The 18159-nt window shown below is 34.8% G+C and overlaps 1 protein-coding gene across 2 annotated transcripts in view; it reads left to right on the top strand.

Moving 5' to 3' along the window:
- Nucleotides 1-17480, top strand: part of LOC149531003 (ubiquitin interaction motif-containing protein) — a 101701-nt gene extending 84221 nt beyond the window's left edge. Inside the window, exons 6-8 of one of the 2 annotated variants that reach the window (XM_089811195.1) lie at nucleotides 15389-15457; nucleotides 15670-15741; nucleotides 15942-17480. In XM_089811195.1, coding sequence (XP_089667321.1) covers nucleotides 15389-15457; nucleotides 15670-15741; nucleotides 15942-16772 — 972 coding nt within the window. In that variant the 3' untranslated portion in view covers nucleotides 16773-17480. The remainder of the gene's footprint in view (nucleotides 1-15388; nucleotides 15458-15669; nucleotides 15742-15941) is intronic. The other variant, XM_089811196.1, reaches the window with a different exon arrangement.
- Nucleotides 17481-18159: the final 679 nt, after the last annotated feature.

Genomic DNA, 18159 nt, shown 5'->3' with positions numbered 1-18159 from the left:
TGTCCATTCTACCCTTAGTGAAGACCAAAAATTAATGATGATCCTACTATCCCTACTAGAAGCAATGCTTTTTGTCAATCCCAAATGAACCCAAACATGTTAAAAAAATAGCTCGGTAGTCTTATCTTCTAAAATCACACTTTTACAAGCCACCACGATAGCCATTTTAGAAATTCTATCTACCATCATATATACACAATCATGTACTAGTCTAGTAGTTAGAAATCCAGAGATAAGACCCATTGAAACTGAATGCCATGGTTTATCAGGAATTGGTAATGGTAAACAGAGGCCCATTTGATGATTTTATTCTTTGCAATTGCATAGGCTGCACAAGCTTGTATATGCAAAAGGAGGTGAAATTCGCTGCCAAAATACAAGCACTTGGTTAGAATGTAACTTCCCTTTTTAAGAGACCTTTGCAGTCTCCTTTGTTGTTGCAACTAATGTTTCATTTGACAAGAAGAGACCTTTGTGGGCAAGGCTGAAAAATATACAACCCCTTATACCACTCTCAAAGAGAGTAAGAGACCTCATAAGTTTACAGGATCTTATGATGGAGAAGGTATCAATTCATTATCAAGAATGATGTATAACACATTGTTCCTAGGCCTAAAGATAAATCTGATGTTTCTTCTAAGTGGTTCAAAATTAAACACGCAGTTGATGGAATTATTGAAAAACACAAAGCTAGATTAGCAGCTATATGGCTTTCTAAAAAAGGTATAGATTGTGAGGAGACTTTTTCTTTTGTAGCTCGAAACATTTCTCTTTGAAATATCATTATTATTGTAGCAGTTAAAGGATGAAAACTTCATCAAATGGATGCGAAGATGACATTCTTGAATTGGGTAATTGAAGAAGAGGTATTCATTGTGCAGATTGAAAAAAAACATTGTATGGACTTAAGCAAGCTCCACGTTCATGATATGGGAGAATTGATCATAATTTATAGAGCTTGGGCTTCCTCAAAGATGATGCTGATCCAAATCTGTATTTCAAGGTAACTAATGGATGAGAAGGCTATAATCCTAGTACCTTTGCATAAAAGAAACAATTATTATCTGCTATAGTGAGTGTAACTCAATGTTATATAATTGCTCTATATATGGATGTGTATGATCATTGATTGTAAAATGAGACATTGCTTTTGATATTTAGTATTTACACAAAAAGTGCTAATTGTGAGCGTGCAATAAAGGATCTATATTTTGTAGGGATGGGTTTTTCACCCTCAAGTGGAGGGTTTCCCCATGATAATTGTTGTGTTCTCAATTATTGTGTTTTTCTGTATATTGCACTATAGCATTCTGTTTCAAAAATTTAACACCAAGAAACCTACCAGGCAACTTGGTAATCTTTAGATCTAGGATCCCAACAATTTTCCTTTTAATGCTTGGTTGAATATTAAAATAGAAGACTTGTGATCTCATCTGATTGACTCTTTGACCCAAGGTTTTATAGTATTCATTCAATATCTTAATTTTACCTTGGCTTCTCTTCTGCATGTGTTTCTAAAGTGCATTGTGTCAATGCAATCTATGAATTATTGATGCATTAATTCTGCTACTCCTTTTGCCATTTTTTCCCTAATCATGCCAACCTTCTCCACTCTTATTCTTGTCCCAAAAGCTTTTTCCATGATTATGAACAGGAAGGGGGATAATGGGTCTCCTTGCCTCAAACCTTAATGGATGAAACCTTGAGTTATCCATTCTCTAGGACCAAAACGTTTGAGATAGAGATATAGGAGGCAACTCATTAGATTCACTTATCATTGGAACAAAGCTTTCTTAAAACTTCTAGTTTAAATTGCCTATCCACCTAGTCATAGGCATTTTGAGTGCCTTCTTTGATGGTCATTCCTTTCACTCTTGATTTCTAACCATGCAATTTTTTTAATGAGCTACAATTATACCTTTGATAATGGATCTCCCTGGAGAGAACCGTCTTTGTTTCTTTAAGATGATTTTCTCAAGAAGCTTGTTGAGTCTATTCACAAGTAGTCTTCAGTGTTGTAAAGGGAGATTGGGCAAAAATTCCCCATTTTAAAAGTTTCTTTCTTTTTAGGAATCAAAGCCAAAAATTTCCACCATCTTTGGAAATCTTGATTATTCTATTTTTGCATTGCTTGACCTTTTAGGAGTGATTGAAGAGTTTTGAGATTTTTACTCCACCATTTAGCCGTACTTCTTTTGATTTATGTTTCCAAAAGATTTTTATGGCAGAATTTATGTGTAGCTTAACTTGTGTTCTCTTTCTTGTTCACACTTTTCTTTGAGATGATTTTGTCAAGAAGTTTGTTGACTCTATTCACAAGTAGTCTAAGTGTTGTAAAGTGAGATTGGGCGAAAATTGCCCATTTTAAAAGTTACTTTCTTTTTAGGAATCAAAGCCAAAAATCTCCACTATCTTTGAAAATCTTGATTATTCTATTCTTGCGTTGCTTGACCTTTTATGAGTGATTGAAGAATTTTGAGATTTTTACTACACCATTTAACTGTACTTCTTTTGATTTATGTTTCCAAAAGACTTTTATGGCAGAATTAGTGCTTAGCTTAACTTGAGTTCTCTTTCTTGTTCACACTTTTCCCTATCCATTCCCTTTAAAATGACTTTCTCATTTAACCTCGACGACTATTTCTCTAGCATTTCTTTTTCCTAAAAAATATTCCTAAATTGAGACTTATTGCACTTGTTTAGGTGGTTTTTAGTATGTAAAGATTTCTTGAGGAATTGGTGCAATATATATTCCTCTCGGATGGGTTCTTTAGTCCACCATTAAGACATCTTGTGTTCAAATCCTCATCTCTGAAGCAAATGTTCTTAAATTTAATGGACATCTCCATGGAGGCTTATCTTGCAAACAAGTTAGTTCAGCAAGATAGTGTTTGAAGCCAATCCATGGTAGTACACTTGCTTCATACACTTTTGTAGATGAATGCCAATTTCTCACAAGTAGAAATAAATTGAGCCTTTCAAACATGTTAGTGAGTACTCTTCGTTTGTTTGTCCATGCAAAAATGCTATTCTTGGTCACATCTTTTAGCTACAGTGACAAAAGTTCTAAAAATTAATTTTGTACCTGGGTTTTGTGAGTCAGATTCCCTTACATCTCTTCATTATTAAGTGTTGCTTTGAAACCACGTGCTAGCATTATCTTCACTCCTTTTCAATCTTTGGTAGATAATTGATTTAGACTAAACTTGCCTCTTTCTACTTATCCCTACTTGGCCATAGACAATCACCACAAAGAAGACTATTGATGAGTTAATATATTTGAACTGGGGATGTCGCCAGTGCAAGTTAGCTAAAATTTGTTTCCCTTAACAATTTAGAACATCAAAACCTTGAGAGGCTCACCTAGCTTCTAGAAAAGCCCCTTCCACTCTCCATAATCTAGATCGTGTGCCTTTTGTTATGGGCATAAATGCCCCAAAAATTCCAGCTAATCGCTTTCATTACAATTTGAGAAGGGATACACTTGCATTGACATCAATTTCATCCAACCTTTAGCATTCCCTACAATTTCCAATTGTCATATCCCCATTTTAACATAGAATTTTAATAGTAATTAGATAATAAAATGTTATTAAATAAATAATGATAATAAAGTTATATTAAAACTAATACTAAAATATAAAACTAAGAAATAATAATTATTTAATTTATATTATTAATGAAATAATATTTAGTATGATATTTTAAATAATTAAAATAAAATAAAATTTCAATGAGTACATAAAGAAATAAAATTAGATACAAGAGACAATATTGTAGAAAGTATGTTAATTTTCTAAATAGAATTTAATAATAAATAATAATAAACACAAATGAGTAACTAAATAAATAATATAACATAGAATAATATAAATTAACTAAATCTAATGAAAAGTCAAGAGATGTTTAACAAATAGACTGACTCCTTAAAATTAAGATATTAAAGGGAGGAGAGTTTATTTTAGAGAGGACAAAAACAAAAGGAGGAGAAGGGAGGAGTTCAAAAAGGAAAAATGGAAGAGGAAAGTAATATGAAGAAAATAAGGAAGTGATTTTTTGAAAGTGTCAATGATATTGAAAGGATGTGAACCTTGGAAAGGGTCATAATTATGAATAGTTGTGACTTTTCAAAAATATTGTGATTATAATGTAGTGGGACTTTTCCAAAGGATTTGAGTTATGGAGTGTTGTGACTTTTTGAATGTATTATAACTGTAATTATGAAGTGTTGTGAATTTTCAAAAGATTTGTATTATAAAAGGGTGTGACTCTTGGAAAAGAAGAAGGTAAGAAAGGTATGTTTATGAATTATATTTGTTTAATTATGTTTATGAATTTATTTATATTAATGAACCATACTTGTGAATACTATTGTGTTAGCTCATGGGGTTAACACCATGGATATTAATGAGACTTGAAGCATGGAGCATCTGAGATATTAAGATCTCCATTGTACACCATGGCTAAGAATCGATGTGAACTCGAAGCATGGAGAATGTGAGATATTAATATCTACATTGTTTGCCATGGCTGAGAATCAATATCGAAGCATGGAGCATGGAGATATTAAGATCTCCATTGTCCGCTATGGCCAATAATTGATGTGCCAGAGTATTTTGATATTGTCAAACATATGCATATGTCGTTGGCCTTGGATAGAGGATGCTCGTCCAAGAAGAATCTTAAGGGGTGCGCTCTTAGGATGATGACGAGGTAGCTATGAGCTAAGAAGCCTGATCTGGAGGCATCCTTAAGATTGGGGTTAACTTAGAGGGTAGAATAATATAGTTAGTTTCATTATTATTATGATTCTAACATTTATTTTGTAGGTATTACTTGTCCCTAACTAACCTTATTAGTGGGGACACTACACAAACCCTTTTTGTTTAAGAATCTTTCCTCTACCTTTTGTCTAATCTTTGGTATTTTGATCTTAGATTGTGTTTGTTTTAGCATCCATTCCAACATTTTCCCTTACTTTCATTACTCCGTATGGTCCCAACTGTCGTACTTTAAACTTTCCCTGTTAAGAAATGAACCTGGATAATCCACAAGTCTATGGGTGCAGATCGTGCCTTACTCTCCTTGCTATATACTCCATTGAGAAATGGCTTTAAACTTTCCCTGTTAAGAAATGAACCTGGATAATCCACAGGTCTATGGGTGCGGATCGTGCCTTACTCTCCTTGCTATATACTCCATTGAGAAATGGCATTTTGTAATTATTTATACTAGCCCTATGGGTGCTGGCGATCTGGGTGTAATAGCTTTTAGTTTTGTGTCTTAACTAACTTTAGTTAGAACAGACTAATAATTGTTATGTAGTCGCCGGCTTAGGGTAAACTAATTACTAGTTAAATGCTGAGGGTTATGTCCCTTAAGGGACATACCCTCTGAAATGGATATATAGGCGGGCTGTGAAGACAGTATGGAGACACACAACACACCTACAGTCTGATCTCCAAGTCTTCATAGCCTCACGGGTTATCTGCAACATTTCAGTACTCCAGTTCACACATATCTCAGGATCTAAAGTTATCTCATCTGCATATTAAAACCTGAATATAAGTTTTATTGCCAAGGTTATTCCTGTGCCTATCTAGTCTTTGCATTTGAAGTTTGATCTTGTTATCAGAATTTGCAAAACTTTACATGGTATCAGAGCCTTGTTATCAGATCTAGGGCTCTGCAAATTTTCAGTGATCAGACCTTTTACATTCAGTAATTGTCTTCCATTTCCAATGGCATATTCAATCAGACTTGAAGATAGATTCAATGGAAAGGAACATTTTGAAGCATGGAAATTCAGAATCTTGATGATTCTCGAAGAAAATAATGTTAGACAGTTTGTTGATGGAGCATCCAAACAACCACCTGTTGAACCCCACAAATCTATATGGATCAATGGAAACAGGAAAGCCATTCAAATCATATTGGATGGAGTTAAGAATGACATTGTACCTATGCTTACAAAACACCAGATTACCTATGATATGATGAATGAATTACGAAATGCATTTGAAATAAATAATGCAACGAGGGTCCTTGCACTAAAGAGAACTAAATCACATCCAAATAAAGAAAGGAGAATCAATAATCAATAATCTCTTATCCCACGTGCCCTAAAAATGACTTGACACTAGTTACATCTGTGGGAGCCTCCATGTCAACAATGAGTCTGATTTTGTCAAGGTTTGTTTTCAACCTTTCTTTGCACACTATATGTCAGAGGAGACTTCCTTGGGGAACCATAAATCAACATTTCTATGGGTTTAATGCTAGCCTAGCCATTATGTGTTGTGCCATGCATTATCCTTTAACCTTCAGGTGTTGCTCCTTCCAGCTGTAGATAGACCATTCATCTAGGAAGGCCTTAAAATATGTGCAGAATAATTCTTTGAAATGTGGTCAGAGCATCACACAACCCAAATGGCATCTTGTTGTAAGCATATACTCCATCTTCCACTACGAAGGTTGTTTTCAGCTTGTCCTCCTCTACTATGCTGATTTGGTTGTACCCTGAAAACCCATCCATGACGGAGTACATCTCCTATCCGGCCACTTCTTCTGGGATACTATCTGTAAAGTGGATTGGAAGTGGATCTTTTATAGTTCCTACATTTAGGTACCTAAAGTCTACACAAATCCAAATTTGGTTTCCATCTTTTTTCTAGGATATAACTATTGGCGACACCCACTTGCTGGTCTACACTTTGAATATTATGCCCACATCGAGCATCTTAATAATCTCCTCTTGAACCTTAGTTGCATAGTTCTAATTTAGTGGATAAGGTCTCCTACCTACTGGTCTTGCTCTCGGTACTAAAGGTATCTGATGGATGCAAAGTTCAGGTGGCACTCCTTTTAAGTCCTGGTACGTCCAAGCAAACACATCTTTATACTCGAGAAATATTCTGAATGTTGGGGCTTTCAAAACAGGATCCATATCATCTCCTATAAAAATCTCGTTAAGCTGGTCCTTTTCGCCTAGCTTTTCTAGCTTAGTCTCGTATTCTATTCTTTTCTCCTTATGGAATGTGTGTGTTGGGGTATCATCGATTGAAGTCGTGCCTTCTGTGTGCTCCTTGTAACACCTTGGATAGCCATCCTCAGGTTCCATCTCCTGAATCTACAACATATTACATTTTGGTTGAAACGCTTCATAATCCCCCATTTGCTAGTGAAACAGGCCGTTGAGGGAACTCGTTTCATCTTCTAAACATTCTCCCAACTGTAGAATGCTTTCTTCATTTGGCTCAATTCCATTGCCATCCTCTCCTTCGACTTCTAAATTAGAGGTGAGCTCTTGACTTACCGACTGGCTTTTTAGGTCAGTTGTGTATCAATAGAAAGAATATTTTTCTTCTAGTTATGATTCGCCTTTTCCTGAGATTAACCATCCTCTCCCCAATAATGTATTGTACCCCTTCTCTAGGGCAAAATTTTGTGGATTATATATCAAAATTTGAAAATATATTTTTGTTTAGTTCCAATGATAAATACCAAAGCATGTAAATTCAAAATTTTATTTCTCCAGTGATACACAAGTTGCATACAGATTACTTTGCATATCATCAATGGAAATTGTGAAATATGATTGTGTTGAAGTATACATAGCTTCAGTTAGACAATCTCTATGACTAATAAATCTGAATATATATTATTTTGTTATTGATTGCTGAATCTGACTGATGCAGATATATGTTTCATTTGTGAGAAGTTCGCAGCCGATCCATATTGTAGAAGCCGATCCATATTTGGCTAATAAACATTGTCGATGATGCAAGTATTATGTGCGGGTAATGCACACTAGTGAATCGGTGCATATACAAACCGATTGGCATTTGTGAAGTGCTAATTATCTACGAGAAGGAATAGTGATGAATGGGGATGTCTCTAATTAGAGAAATGCCCATTCACCCCTGTGCCTATTCAAATGATTTATAGATTTGTAATTTTTGCCACATATCACATTGATATATATATACCATGTTAAGTTTCACCAAGTTTAAATCAGATTTAGTATGAATTTCGTTTCTCAAAAATCTTACAAGTTGAATGCTTAAATATTGCAGATTTGATCTTCAATATATATACATGCTATTAGAGCCTTGTTAAGGAAAGATCTTTTTAAATTTGAGATATCAGATTTACATCTTGAATTACATTCACATATTATTCTTCAATAAGTCAAACATGATAAGATTCAAAGACCGTCTTGCAAGTGCTGACAACTATGCATCCTGGAAATTTCGAATAATGATGCTGCTAAAAGAAAACAAAATAGAATCTTTTGTGAAAGAAGAAAAGGAAGAACCAAAAGATGATCCAAAGAAAATTCAATGGATTGAGAACAATGAGAAGGCCATGAAAATTATAATGCAGTCTGAGATCACATAGTACCTATAGTAGTAAAACATGGAACTGCATATCGTATGTTTAAAGCCCTAGAAATTGCATTTATAATAAATAATACTGGTAGAAGACTTTCCCTTAAATGAATTATATAGGCATGAATAAGGGAGAATCGATAAATACATTATTTATGAGACTTACAGAATTAAGAGATCAACTGTCATTGGTTGGATACAAAATTGATAATCAAGAGCTATCCCTGATAGCATTAGGATGTTTGCCAAATTCATCGGAATCATTTGTACAAGCTATAAGTGCAAGAACTAAATTTCCAAAATTGGATCATTTAAGATTTGATTGTCTTCAAGAAGAGTCGAGATAAATAACTAAAGGAAAACAAAAGCCTATAGATGAAGACATTTATGTTCTTAACACCAACTCTCAGAAGAAGAGCAAGCGGAAGAACTCTAAAAGAAAAAGGCATTTTCATGGTAAGGGATCATCCAAACAAAAGAAAGACATCTAAAATTCAATGCTTCAGATGTGACCAATATGGACGCTATGCAATAAATTGTCCTCATTGATCAAAACTGCAAGCCTTAGTTGCCAAAGTTGATAAGTCAAACATAGATCGAGATCCTGAGAAGTTTGCTTTCTACTCAACATTGTCCAGTCAAGTGTCAAACAAATCTAACACTTGGATAATTGATCATGGATCATCAAGGCACATTGCAGGATTCCGAGACAATCGAGAGACCATGCAAGTAGAAAGAGATGAGGAAGTCACAATCCGGGATGATTGTTCACATTCCGTGAAAGGGGTCGGGAACTGCACTATCAAATTGAAATCAAAGAACTTCATTCAACTCTCTGGAGTACTATACGTATCAGGTATCAAAAGAAACCTAATATCTATATCTGCTCTTGAAGATGATGGATATAGAGTTCTATTAAATGAAGAATAAAGTCCTAGCATAGACAAAGAATTCAACTATAAAGAAGTCTCAAACTATAGGCATGAGACAAGGACTATTATATGAACTTTGCACTAAGTTAAACCAAGCTCTTATTCATGATTCCTCAGACTCGAATAAAATCTGGCATTGAAAACTAGGTCATATCAACTTGTGGACCTATGTCAATACCATCTTTAGGAGGATTCTTGTACTGTGTAATCTTTGTTGATGACTTTTCTAGTGAGACATGGATATATGAGATCCTTAAAAAGTTTAAAGAATTCAAAGTAATCACTGAAAACTCTTTAGGAAAGAAAATTAAAATTCTAAGAACAGATAATGGAAAAGACCGCGCTTTCGAAATATTTAGGGTCCATTTGGTTGCTGGAATACAACCAGAAAAGTCAGTGAAAATTAGAATATCTGGTTGTATTCTTTATTTGGTGTGTGGAATGAGAATGGGGAATAAGAATACGTATTCCTATTTTAGCTCAAAATGAGCATAGGTCCATTCCTAAAAATATCTGTTATTGGAATGGAGAATAGGAATACTCCAACTGCTCTTGTGATTTAGAGGCCAAGCTACCAACAAAACATACAACACAGAGTATGAGTGTTGTTTGTCAAGTGAGTGCAAACACTCATATTCTTCCTTCCACATTGACATGTTGCTCAGCTTTGAGTTCCCCTATCTGCAAATGCTGCAGAGAAAAATAGGGCTGACTGCCAGAGATGGACACTTGTTGATGGAAAGCATCGTTGCCGCCTCTCTTCCTTCCAACTCCTCAAACATCTTGACAAGCACGTAGTCCGCATGTCAGACATGCATGACTCAAATAGAAAATCAGACCAGACGTGAACTATTCGCACTAAAACTACAACATATCATTATCTCTTGACGATTTCCTTCACTCACTATAACACTTAGTGAATACTGAAACTGCAGAAAAATAAGACTTTTTAAGGTAATATTTGGAGTGGAGTAGAAGAATGCCTTTGATAGGAATTTGATCCCGGGAGAATTAGTGTATTTTTGAGCAATAGAAATGGTGGTGAAAAGAGGCCAGAAGACATTTTAAATAGCTTGACATATCTAGGCATTGGATCGGTGAACCAAACAGGAATGGGATTGCCATTTTCTATTCCCATTCTCTATTTCCATTCTCATTCATATTTTCCATTCTAATTATCTATTCCTATGCTTTTAACCAAACGTGCCCTTAAATAATTTTGTACAAATGTTGGGTTTAAGAGGGAGTTCACAGTTCCCTATAAGCCTCAACAAAATGGAGTTGCTGAGAGGAAAATAAGGACTATTCTAGAAGCTGCTGGGGCCATTATATATGATCAAAATTTGAGTATGTCATTTTGGGCTGAAGCATCAAATACTATAGTATACATTCAAAACAAATACTATAACACACATTTGGACAACCAAACTCTTGATGAAGCCTTTGTAGGTGTAAAACCAAATATTAGCCATTTGAGACTATTTGGTTGCATGTTTACATCCATGTACCTAAAGAGAAAAGGACAAAATTAGAACCTACATTAAGGAAAGGAATCCTTATTGGATATAGTGAAACTACAAAGGGTTACAGAGTGTATATACCTAGACAAAAACAATGGAACTTAGTAGAGATTTCATATTTGAAGAAGACATTGCTTTCAGAAGAGCAAAAAGGTTCAAATAAAATAGAGGTTTATGACACGCCTGTAACCATAGAAGAGGTTCCCACTCCTGAGATTTAGAGGGAGTATCCAGAAGTGACTACAAGTGATTATGAGACTCCTCTTGAGATTCAAGAAGAGAATCTTAACAATAATACTAAGAGGCCACTTTGGGCAAGGGAGATAACAAAGGAAGGAGATCCGTTTGCAACACCTAAAGGGACATTTAGAGAAAGAAAAAGACCTCACAAATTAATATATAATGCATTAATGTGTGAGATTCTTGACTCTGAACATGCTGATGATCAAGCTATGATAGAAGAATATCAATCAATCCTAAAGAATGATGTTTGGGATATAGTTCATAGACCAAAAGAGAAATTTGTTGTTTCATCCGAGTGGCTCTTCAAAATTAAACATGAAGCATTGAAAAACATAAAGAACGCTTTGTAGCTAAAGGATTCTTACAAAGGAAGCAATCAATTATGAAGAAACTTTCACACCTGTTACTAGATATGCCTTAGAGTAGTGATAGCTATTGCAGCTGCCAAAGGTTGCAAAATCCATCAGATGGATGTGAAAACTACATTTCTAAATGGAACCATTGAGGAAGAAGTTTATTTAGAGCAATTTGAAGGTTTTGTGATTCATGATGCAGTTTCTTATGTTTGTAAATTGAAGAAAGCCCTATATGGACTTAAATAGGCTCCTCAAGCCTGATATGAAAGGATTGATAAATATCTACTGCATCTTGGATTCTCCAAGATTGAGGCTGATCTAAATCTTTACTTTAAAGTTGCTAATGGTGATATGTTGATAGTAATCCTTTATGTTGATGACCTTCTGATTATAGGAGAAAACCACCTCATTGATCAGTGTTAGAAAGACTTGGCTTCTGAATTTGACATGAAGAATTTGGGTAGCATTCACTACTTCCTTGAATGGGAAGTCTGACAGATTTCAGGAAGCATTTTCCTAAATCATGGGAAGTACACTATTTGATATTTTGAAAAGGATTGGAATGTGGAACTGTCGACCTATGTCAACACCTATGGTAATCAATTTACATAAATTGAAAGAAGCAACAACCGAGTCCAGACTTGTAGGTCCTACCTTATATAGACAGATAATTGGATCACCAATGTATCTAGTGAACACTCAAACAGATATCTGCTATGCAATGAATGCCTTGAGCCAATTTATGTGTGAACCTCGAGAGATACATCTTCTTGTTGTGAAGCATATATTAAGGTACCTTCAGGGAACCATTGAGTATGGACTTAAATACGAGAATACCAATCTGGACTTGCATGGAAACTTTGATTCTAATTGGGCTAAAAATGTGAGACTGAAAAAGCACATCAAGTTGTTTTAGTTTGGGATTGGCTATGATCTCATGGATTTGCAGAAAGCAATCTTTAGTAACTCAAAGTTCAATTGAAGCAGAATAGATTCTAGCCGCAATGGGAGCAAGAGAAGTAGTGTGGCTTCGGAAAATGCTTGTGGGACTATTTGGTGAGCCTCAGAAGCTTACCATTATTCACTATGATAGTCAAAGTTGTATCAAATTATTCGTGAATCTAGTATTTCACGATAGATCAAAGCATATAGAGGTTCCTTACCACCATGTAAAAGACATGGTAGAAAGGAATGTAATCTAGTTGGAGTATATTAATACAAGCGATCAAACAACTGACATTCTCACCAAACCTCTTCCTAGAGTGAAAGTTGAACACTTCAGAAAGAAACTAGGCATGGTTGAAATTTAAGTTTTTGAGATTGAGTCTCCAAATTTGTAAATTTGTATTAATATAAATAAAGATGTTTACAAGTGTAAACTCTTTTTGTCATACGTGTGGTTATAAGGTGATGGCTTTATAACGATGAGATTACTATTATGATGAATATAGTGAGACTTGATATTCATGGACATTTCATGAGAGTTGATTGGACATATTGATGGATATCATGAGACTTGATATCGATTGAAGATCTTTATGTTCCTTTATCATGGTAGATATTATGGGTCGTAATATCTATGGATATACCATGATCTGTTATGGTAGACATCATGAGACTTGATGTCAGTGCACATTCCATAACATGGATATATATATATGGAGTATATTAATACAAGCGATCAAACAACTGACATTCTCACCAAACCTCTTCCTAGAGTGAAAGTTGAACACTTCAGAAAGAAACTAGGCATGGTTGAAATTTAAGTTTTTGAGATTGAGTCTCCAAATTTGTATTAATATAAATAAAGATGTTTACAAGTGTAAACTCTTTTTGTCATACGTTTGGTTATAAGGTGATGGCTTTATAACGATGAGATTACTATTATGATGAATATAGTGAGACTTGATATTCATGGACATTTCATGAGAGTTGATTGGACATATTGATGGATATCATGAGACTTGATATCGATTGAAGATCTTTATGTTCCTTTATCATGGTAGATATTATGGGTCGTAATATCTATGGATATACCATGATCTGTTATGGTAGACATCATGAGACTTGATGTCAGTGCACATTCCATAACATGGATATATATATATATATATATATATATATATATATATATATATATATATATATATAATGTGACTTGATATTCTTAAGCATATTATATCCACTAATATCATGAGTTAGGTGATATCACTCTTCCCAATAAGGTGAGCTTATTGAAATGAATATATAGATGCCTTGTCTTGCCTAGCTAAGAGGGAGTGTTGGAGTATATATAGCTTCGGTCAGACAATCTCTGTGACTAATATATATTATTCTGTTATTGATTGTTGAATCTGACTGTTGCAGATATATGTTTCATATGTGAGAAGTTCGAATCACATTGCATGTGATTATCGGCCTTACTGCAGAAGCCGATCCATATATGGCTAATAAACATTGGCAATGATGCAAGTATTATGTGCTGGTAATGCACAGTAGTGAATCAGTGCATATACAAATCGATCAGCATTTGTTAAGTGCTAATTATCTATGAGAAGGTACGGTGATGAATGGTCATGTCTCTAATTAGAGACATGCCCATTCACCGCATGCCTTTTCATATGATTTAAATATTCAAATGAATTTATTCTTGGTTGTATCAAAATCAATTAATATAAAGCAAGGTCTGCAGAACAATACAGTTCAGCGATTAAAGCATTTCATTATCTCTGAAGTTACTGTGCATACATTTGTAACTCCTGCCACATATCACATTGATATATATTGAAGATCAAATCTGCAATATATAAACATTCAACCTGTAAGATTTTTGAGAAAGGAAATTCATACTAAATCTGATATAAACTTAGTGAAACTTAACAGATTGCACAATACAAAACCAGAATACTAATTGCATCACTCAATATTTAATCCATATTAAATCCACAGTAGTGTTCTTTTTGGATGACATTGACATGTTCTACTTCTTGCAAATATGTAAACAAAATTCAGTTATCTGGGCTTATGCAAAAAATAAATGGCTTGTCCTAAAATAATAGGCTGTTCTACTGTGGAATATGGCATAACATTTTATAGGAGGCACTGTGTTTGTAAGCATGCTGAATTCTTGTTAGGGTAAAAATTTCAAAGAAAATATGTAAACAAAATTCAATTATCTGGGCTTATGCAAAAATAAATGGCTTGCCCTAAAATAATAGGCTGTTCTACCGTGGAATATGGCATAACATTTTAGAGGAAGCACTGTGTTTATAAGCTGAATCCTTATTAGGGTAAAAATGTAAAAATAGCCCCTCATAATAATTAAAGTTTTACCTATACAGAACTCTCTCCAAAATTTCAAAGTAGAATCCCTGTTTGCTTAAAAAAATAGTTCACTCTGTAAATGCTCTAGATTTTCCAGCCTCTAAGCATAAAAAAGATCCGAAGTAGGTACTTATAAAAGAATATTAGGACCATTGTGAAAAACTAGGAAATGGTACAGAAAATGTGTTGGATTGTGATTGCTTGGGATTAATTGGGGTTTTCTCTGAGTGATACTATACCATGAAATTAAAATCCTCTGACAAGCATAGCTCTGCATACATATGGAGTCTTGGGTTGATACAGTGCCTGTAGATGCTATATTCTCTTCCAAACTGTATCAAATTATATTGCTCGTGCCAAATTTCTGTATTGGCATCTCAGGTAGTTTTTCTCATGAAACTTCAGTACGATCTGTCTTCAAGATCTCTATTCACTATATTAATGAATGTCAGGGATGATGGTTGGGAATTCGGGAGTGTTTGTTATTTCTATATCACTCCAATGAAACTGTATTGATTTTCCATTGAACTCTATGAATGATTTTAGTGGACAGATAAGTTTGAGTTTTTCAGCTATCCTTTATCAGTTGGTGATGTATATGAATGGATTCCAATGATTGTCAGCTTTGGGAAGAATTGAACAATGGCCTCCTGAAAACAAGCTTGGGACTAATGAACAGTGTTGTCTTAAAGGTGCCTAAGGAATTATATGTTTTATCTTTTTGAATGTATATGAATGCATCTGATTGTCAGCTCTGGGGAAGAATCAAGCAATGGCATCCTCAAAACAAACTTGTAGCAAATTCATTTTCCAGGTTATTGCTTGAAGGGAACATTAACTGCTAGATAGTATTGTCTGAAAGAAAGTGAAGGAATTATATGTTTTATGTTTCTGATTATTACAGGATGCAGTTCAAGCTGATAGGGATGATCCAGGTCACCCATTAGTCACTGCTCCTTTTGGACACGCATCACAGGTAAACATGACAAATGTCACATGTTCATGTTGACACTGAAATGCATTCACTTGAAATAATTTTTTAGCTAAAACTACATTTAAAAAGTTCTCTGAACAAAAACTATTTTCATTACTGTTTTTTTAATCGAGAACTCTTTTTGTAATACCAGAGTTAACTGCAAGGCTTTTTCATGTGTTATTCATGTTGGTATTTTGCAGGAGATTGTAAATTTATTACTTTGTGGACATGCAGCCTCCAATGTTTTTGATGACCGCATGGATTTGGGTGATGGATTATTTCTGAAAGGGATACCTACCAATGTGGAAGTAGGATTTCTTTCGTTGTTGGAGTCGCTCAATTTCTGCAAGGTTGGCCAAAATCTTAAACATCCCAGGTGGCCAATTTGGGTAGTGGGCAGTGAGTCACATTATACAGTATTGTTTGCTCTTGATACTAATGTCCAGAAGGAAAATGAATTGGAGGATCGTGAATCACAAATTCGAAAGGCTTTTGATGCTCATGATCAGAGTGGTGGAGGAGGTTTCATCAGTTCAGACGCCCTACAACAATTGCTCAAAGACATGAAGATTGACATGCCTCGTGATAAATTAGAAAGCCTTTGCAGTACAGACTTTGTTGTCTGGAACGAATTTTGGCAAGTTTTGATGCAGCTTGACATGAGTTTGGGAGGGCTGAAAGATTCCAGTGGTCTCAATGGTAGGAAGCTGTTCGACTTGTATCATTTCAACGGGATTGCAAAAGCTGTAATAAGTAACATGCAAAACACTGGAGAAGCATTAGAGCAAAGGCCCAGGCTGACAAAATTACGTGTTTCGGTGCCTCCAAAATGGACCCCAGAAGAATTTATGGCAGATGTGTCATCATCACATGATATTGGTCCAAGTGTGAAGGATGGTTCTAGTGAACTTCAAGGTCCATCATTATCAAAGGATGAGCCTGCACAACATGCTCCACTTGTAGATTGTATTCGTACACGTTGGCCTAGAGCTGTATGTAATTGGATTGGAGATCCTCCCAGCATTGTTTGATGGTTTTATTCAAAGAGGTTGCAGCAGGATTATATAAGAATATATTGTCTATACTTCTGGTTGCAATTGAAGCTCTGTGCTCAGTAAATGATAGAGAATGTCGGCAATGATTTGCACAAGTGCAAGAAAAAAAATGCTCTGATCAACAGTTGAACTGCAAGAAACATGCACAACCCCTCCTGTGGTTTGGAGCATATATGGAAAGCAGGTCTTAGTAGAGTTATAGAATATTTTTTTAACGCTTGGTATGTTTAATAGCTTTTACCACAAGCCAGAAAAGTGGTTTTTTGTAAAATGAATCTGATAATCAGTTTAGTTTTGCAGTGGTGTTGGCCTTATTTTAGTGGTCCACACTTACAAACTGTTGCAAGTGCTTTAGTTTCTGCTTAGTACCATTAATTCCACACACATCACATAGTTTGTAAACATTGGACAATTACCCTTGACGTACACAGAGAACCCTGATGGGCCCAAAAAAGTGTTCTCTATTTCTGCCGTAGTGCAATATGAAATGTATTATGTATGTTATTGCTACGGTTGTTTCTGATTGTATTAGTCATCAGGGAACCACGAATTGGGCTTTGCCCGTGTTTACAGGACGATTGCATGTTATTCAATTCATTCCTTTCTTTCTCTGAGGAGTGGACTTCCTTTTTCTGATTTTTATAATTACAGAATAAAACAAAGCAACATGCCCTTCCTGTGCCACTCTGAGCTGGAATTGTAATGTGATATTGAAGAATATGTTTCTTGTTTTTTTTCCTTTGTATGCCTTACCTTAAATGCAAAATTTAGATTCGTTGGGACTTACATATGATGCCGTTTAAATAGCTTGTGTGTTGCTTATGCTTTCTATTTGCCTTGGGATAAATGGTTTACATTGAACTTTTAGCAAATTATGCACAAAGTATGACTTTTAGAATGTTTGTTTGGATGAAGAGACTTAATAATTAATCTATGTAGTAAAATTAAGCAACTCTTGAATGGGCATGTTTATTGAATTGTTGTGTATGAATACGTTTAACAAATTAATCTTTACAAATTTCACCTTATATTCTCATTTAGGGTAAGGGTGTTCATATTCACCATAAAGAGTCCCTTTTGAAGAGTAGAGCACAAAGTTATTCAAAGGTACTGCGATCAGTTTTCCTTTAAGTGTAATGTCTTTTAAATGTGTTTGCTTCTTGTTAACATCTGTAACTAAAAGTAGAATTGTTGAAATTCTAGAAGTGAATATCAGAATCAACACTCTTAACAGTTTTGTCAGTAGCGATCAATGTTGTTTCCTGCATCTTAATAACAAAGAACCTAGTGACCTAATGTGAATCTCTCCACCATCTACAAACAGATTGCGGCATCAATAATAAAATGAAGGTGTTGTAATGTG

The sequence above is a fragment of the Cupressus sempervirens genome, chromosome 11 (assembly GCF_028749045.1).
Source record: "Cupressus sempervirens isolate cs-2001-9-10 chromosome 11, ASM2874904v1, whole genome shotgun sequence".
In the NCBI taxonomy this organism is placed as follows: domain Eukaryota; kingdom Viridiplantae; phylum Streptophyta; class Pinopsida; order Cupressales; family Cupressaceae; genus Cupressus; species Cupressus sempervirens.
The sequence above is the reverse complement of the archived record's forward strand: the minus strand, read 5'-3'. Positions and strand labels throughout refer to the sequence as shown.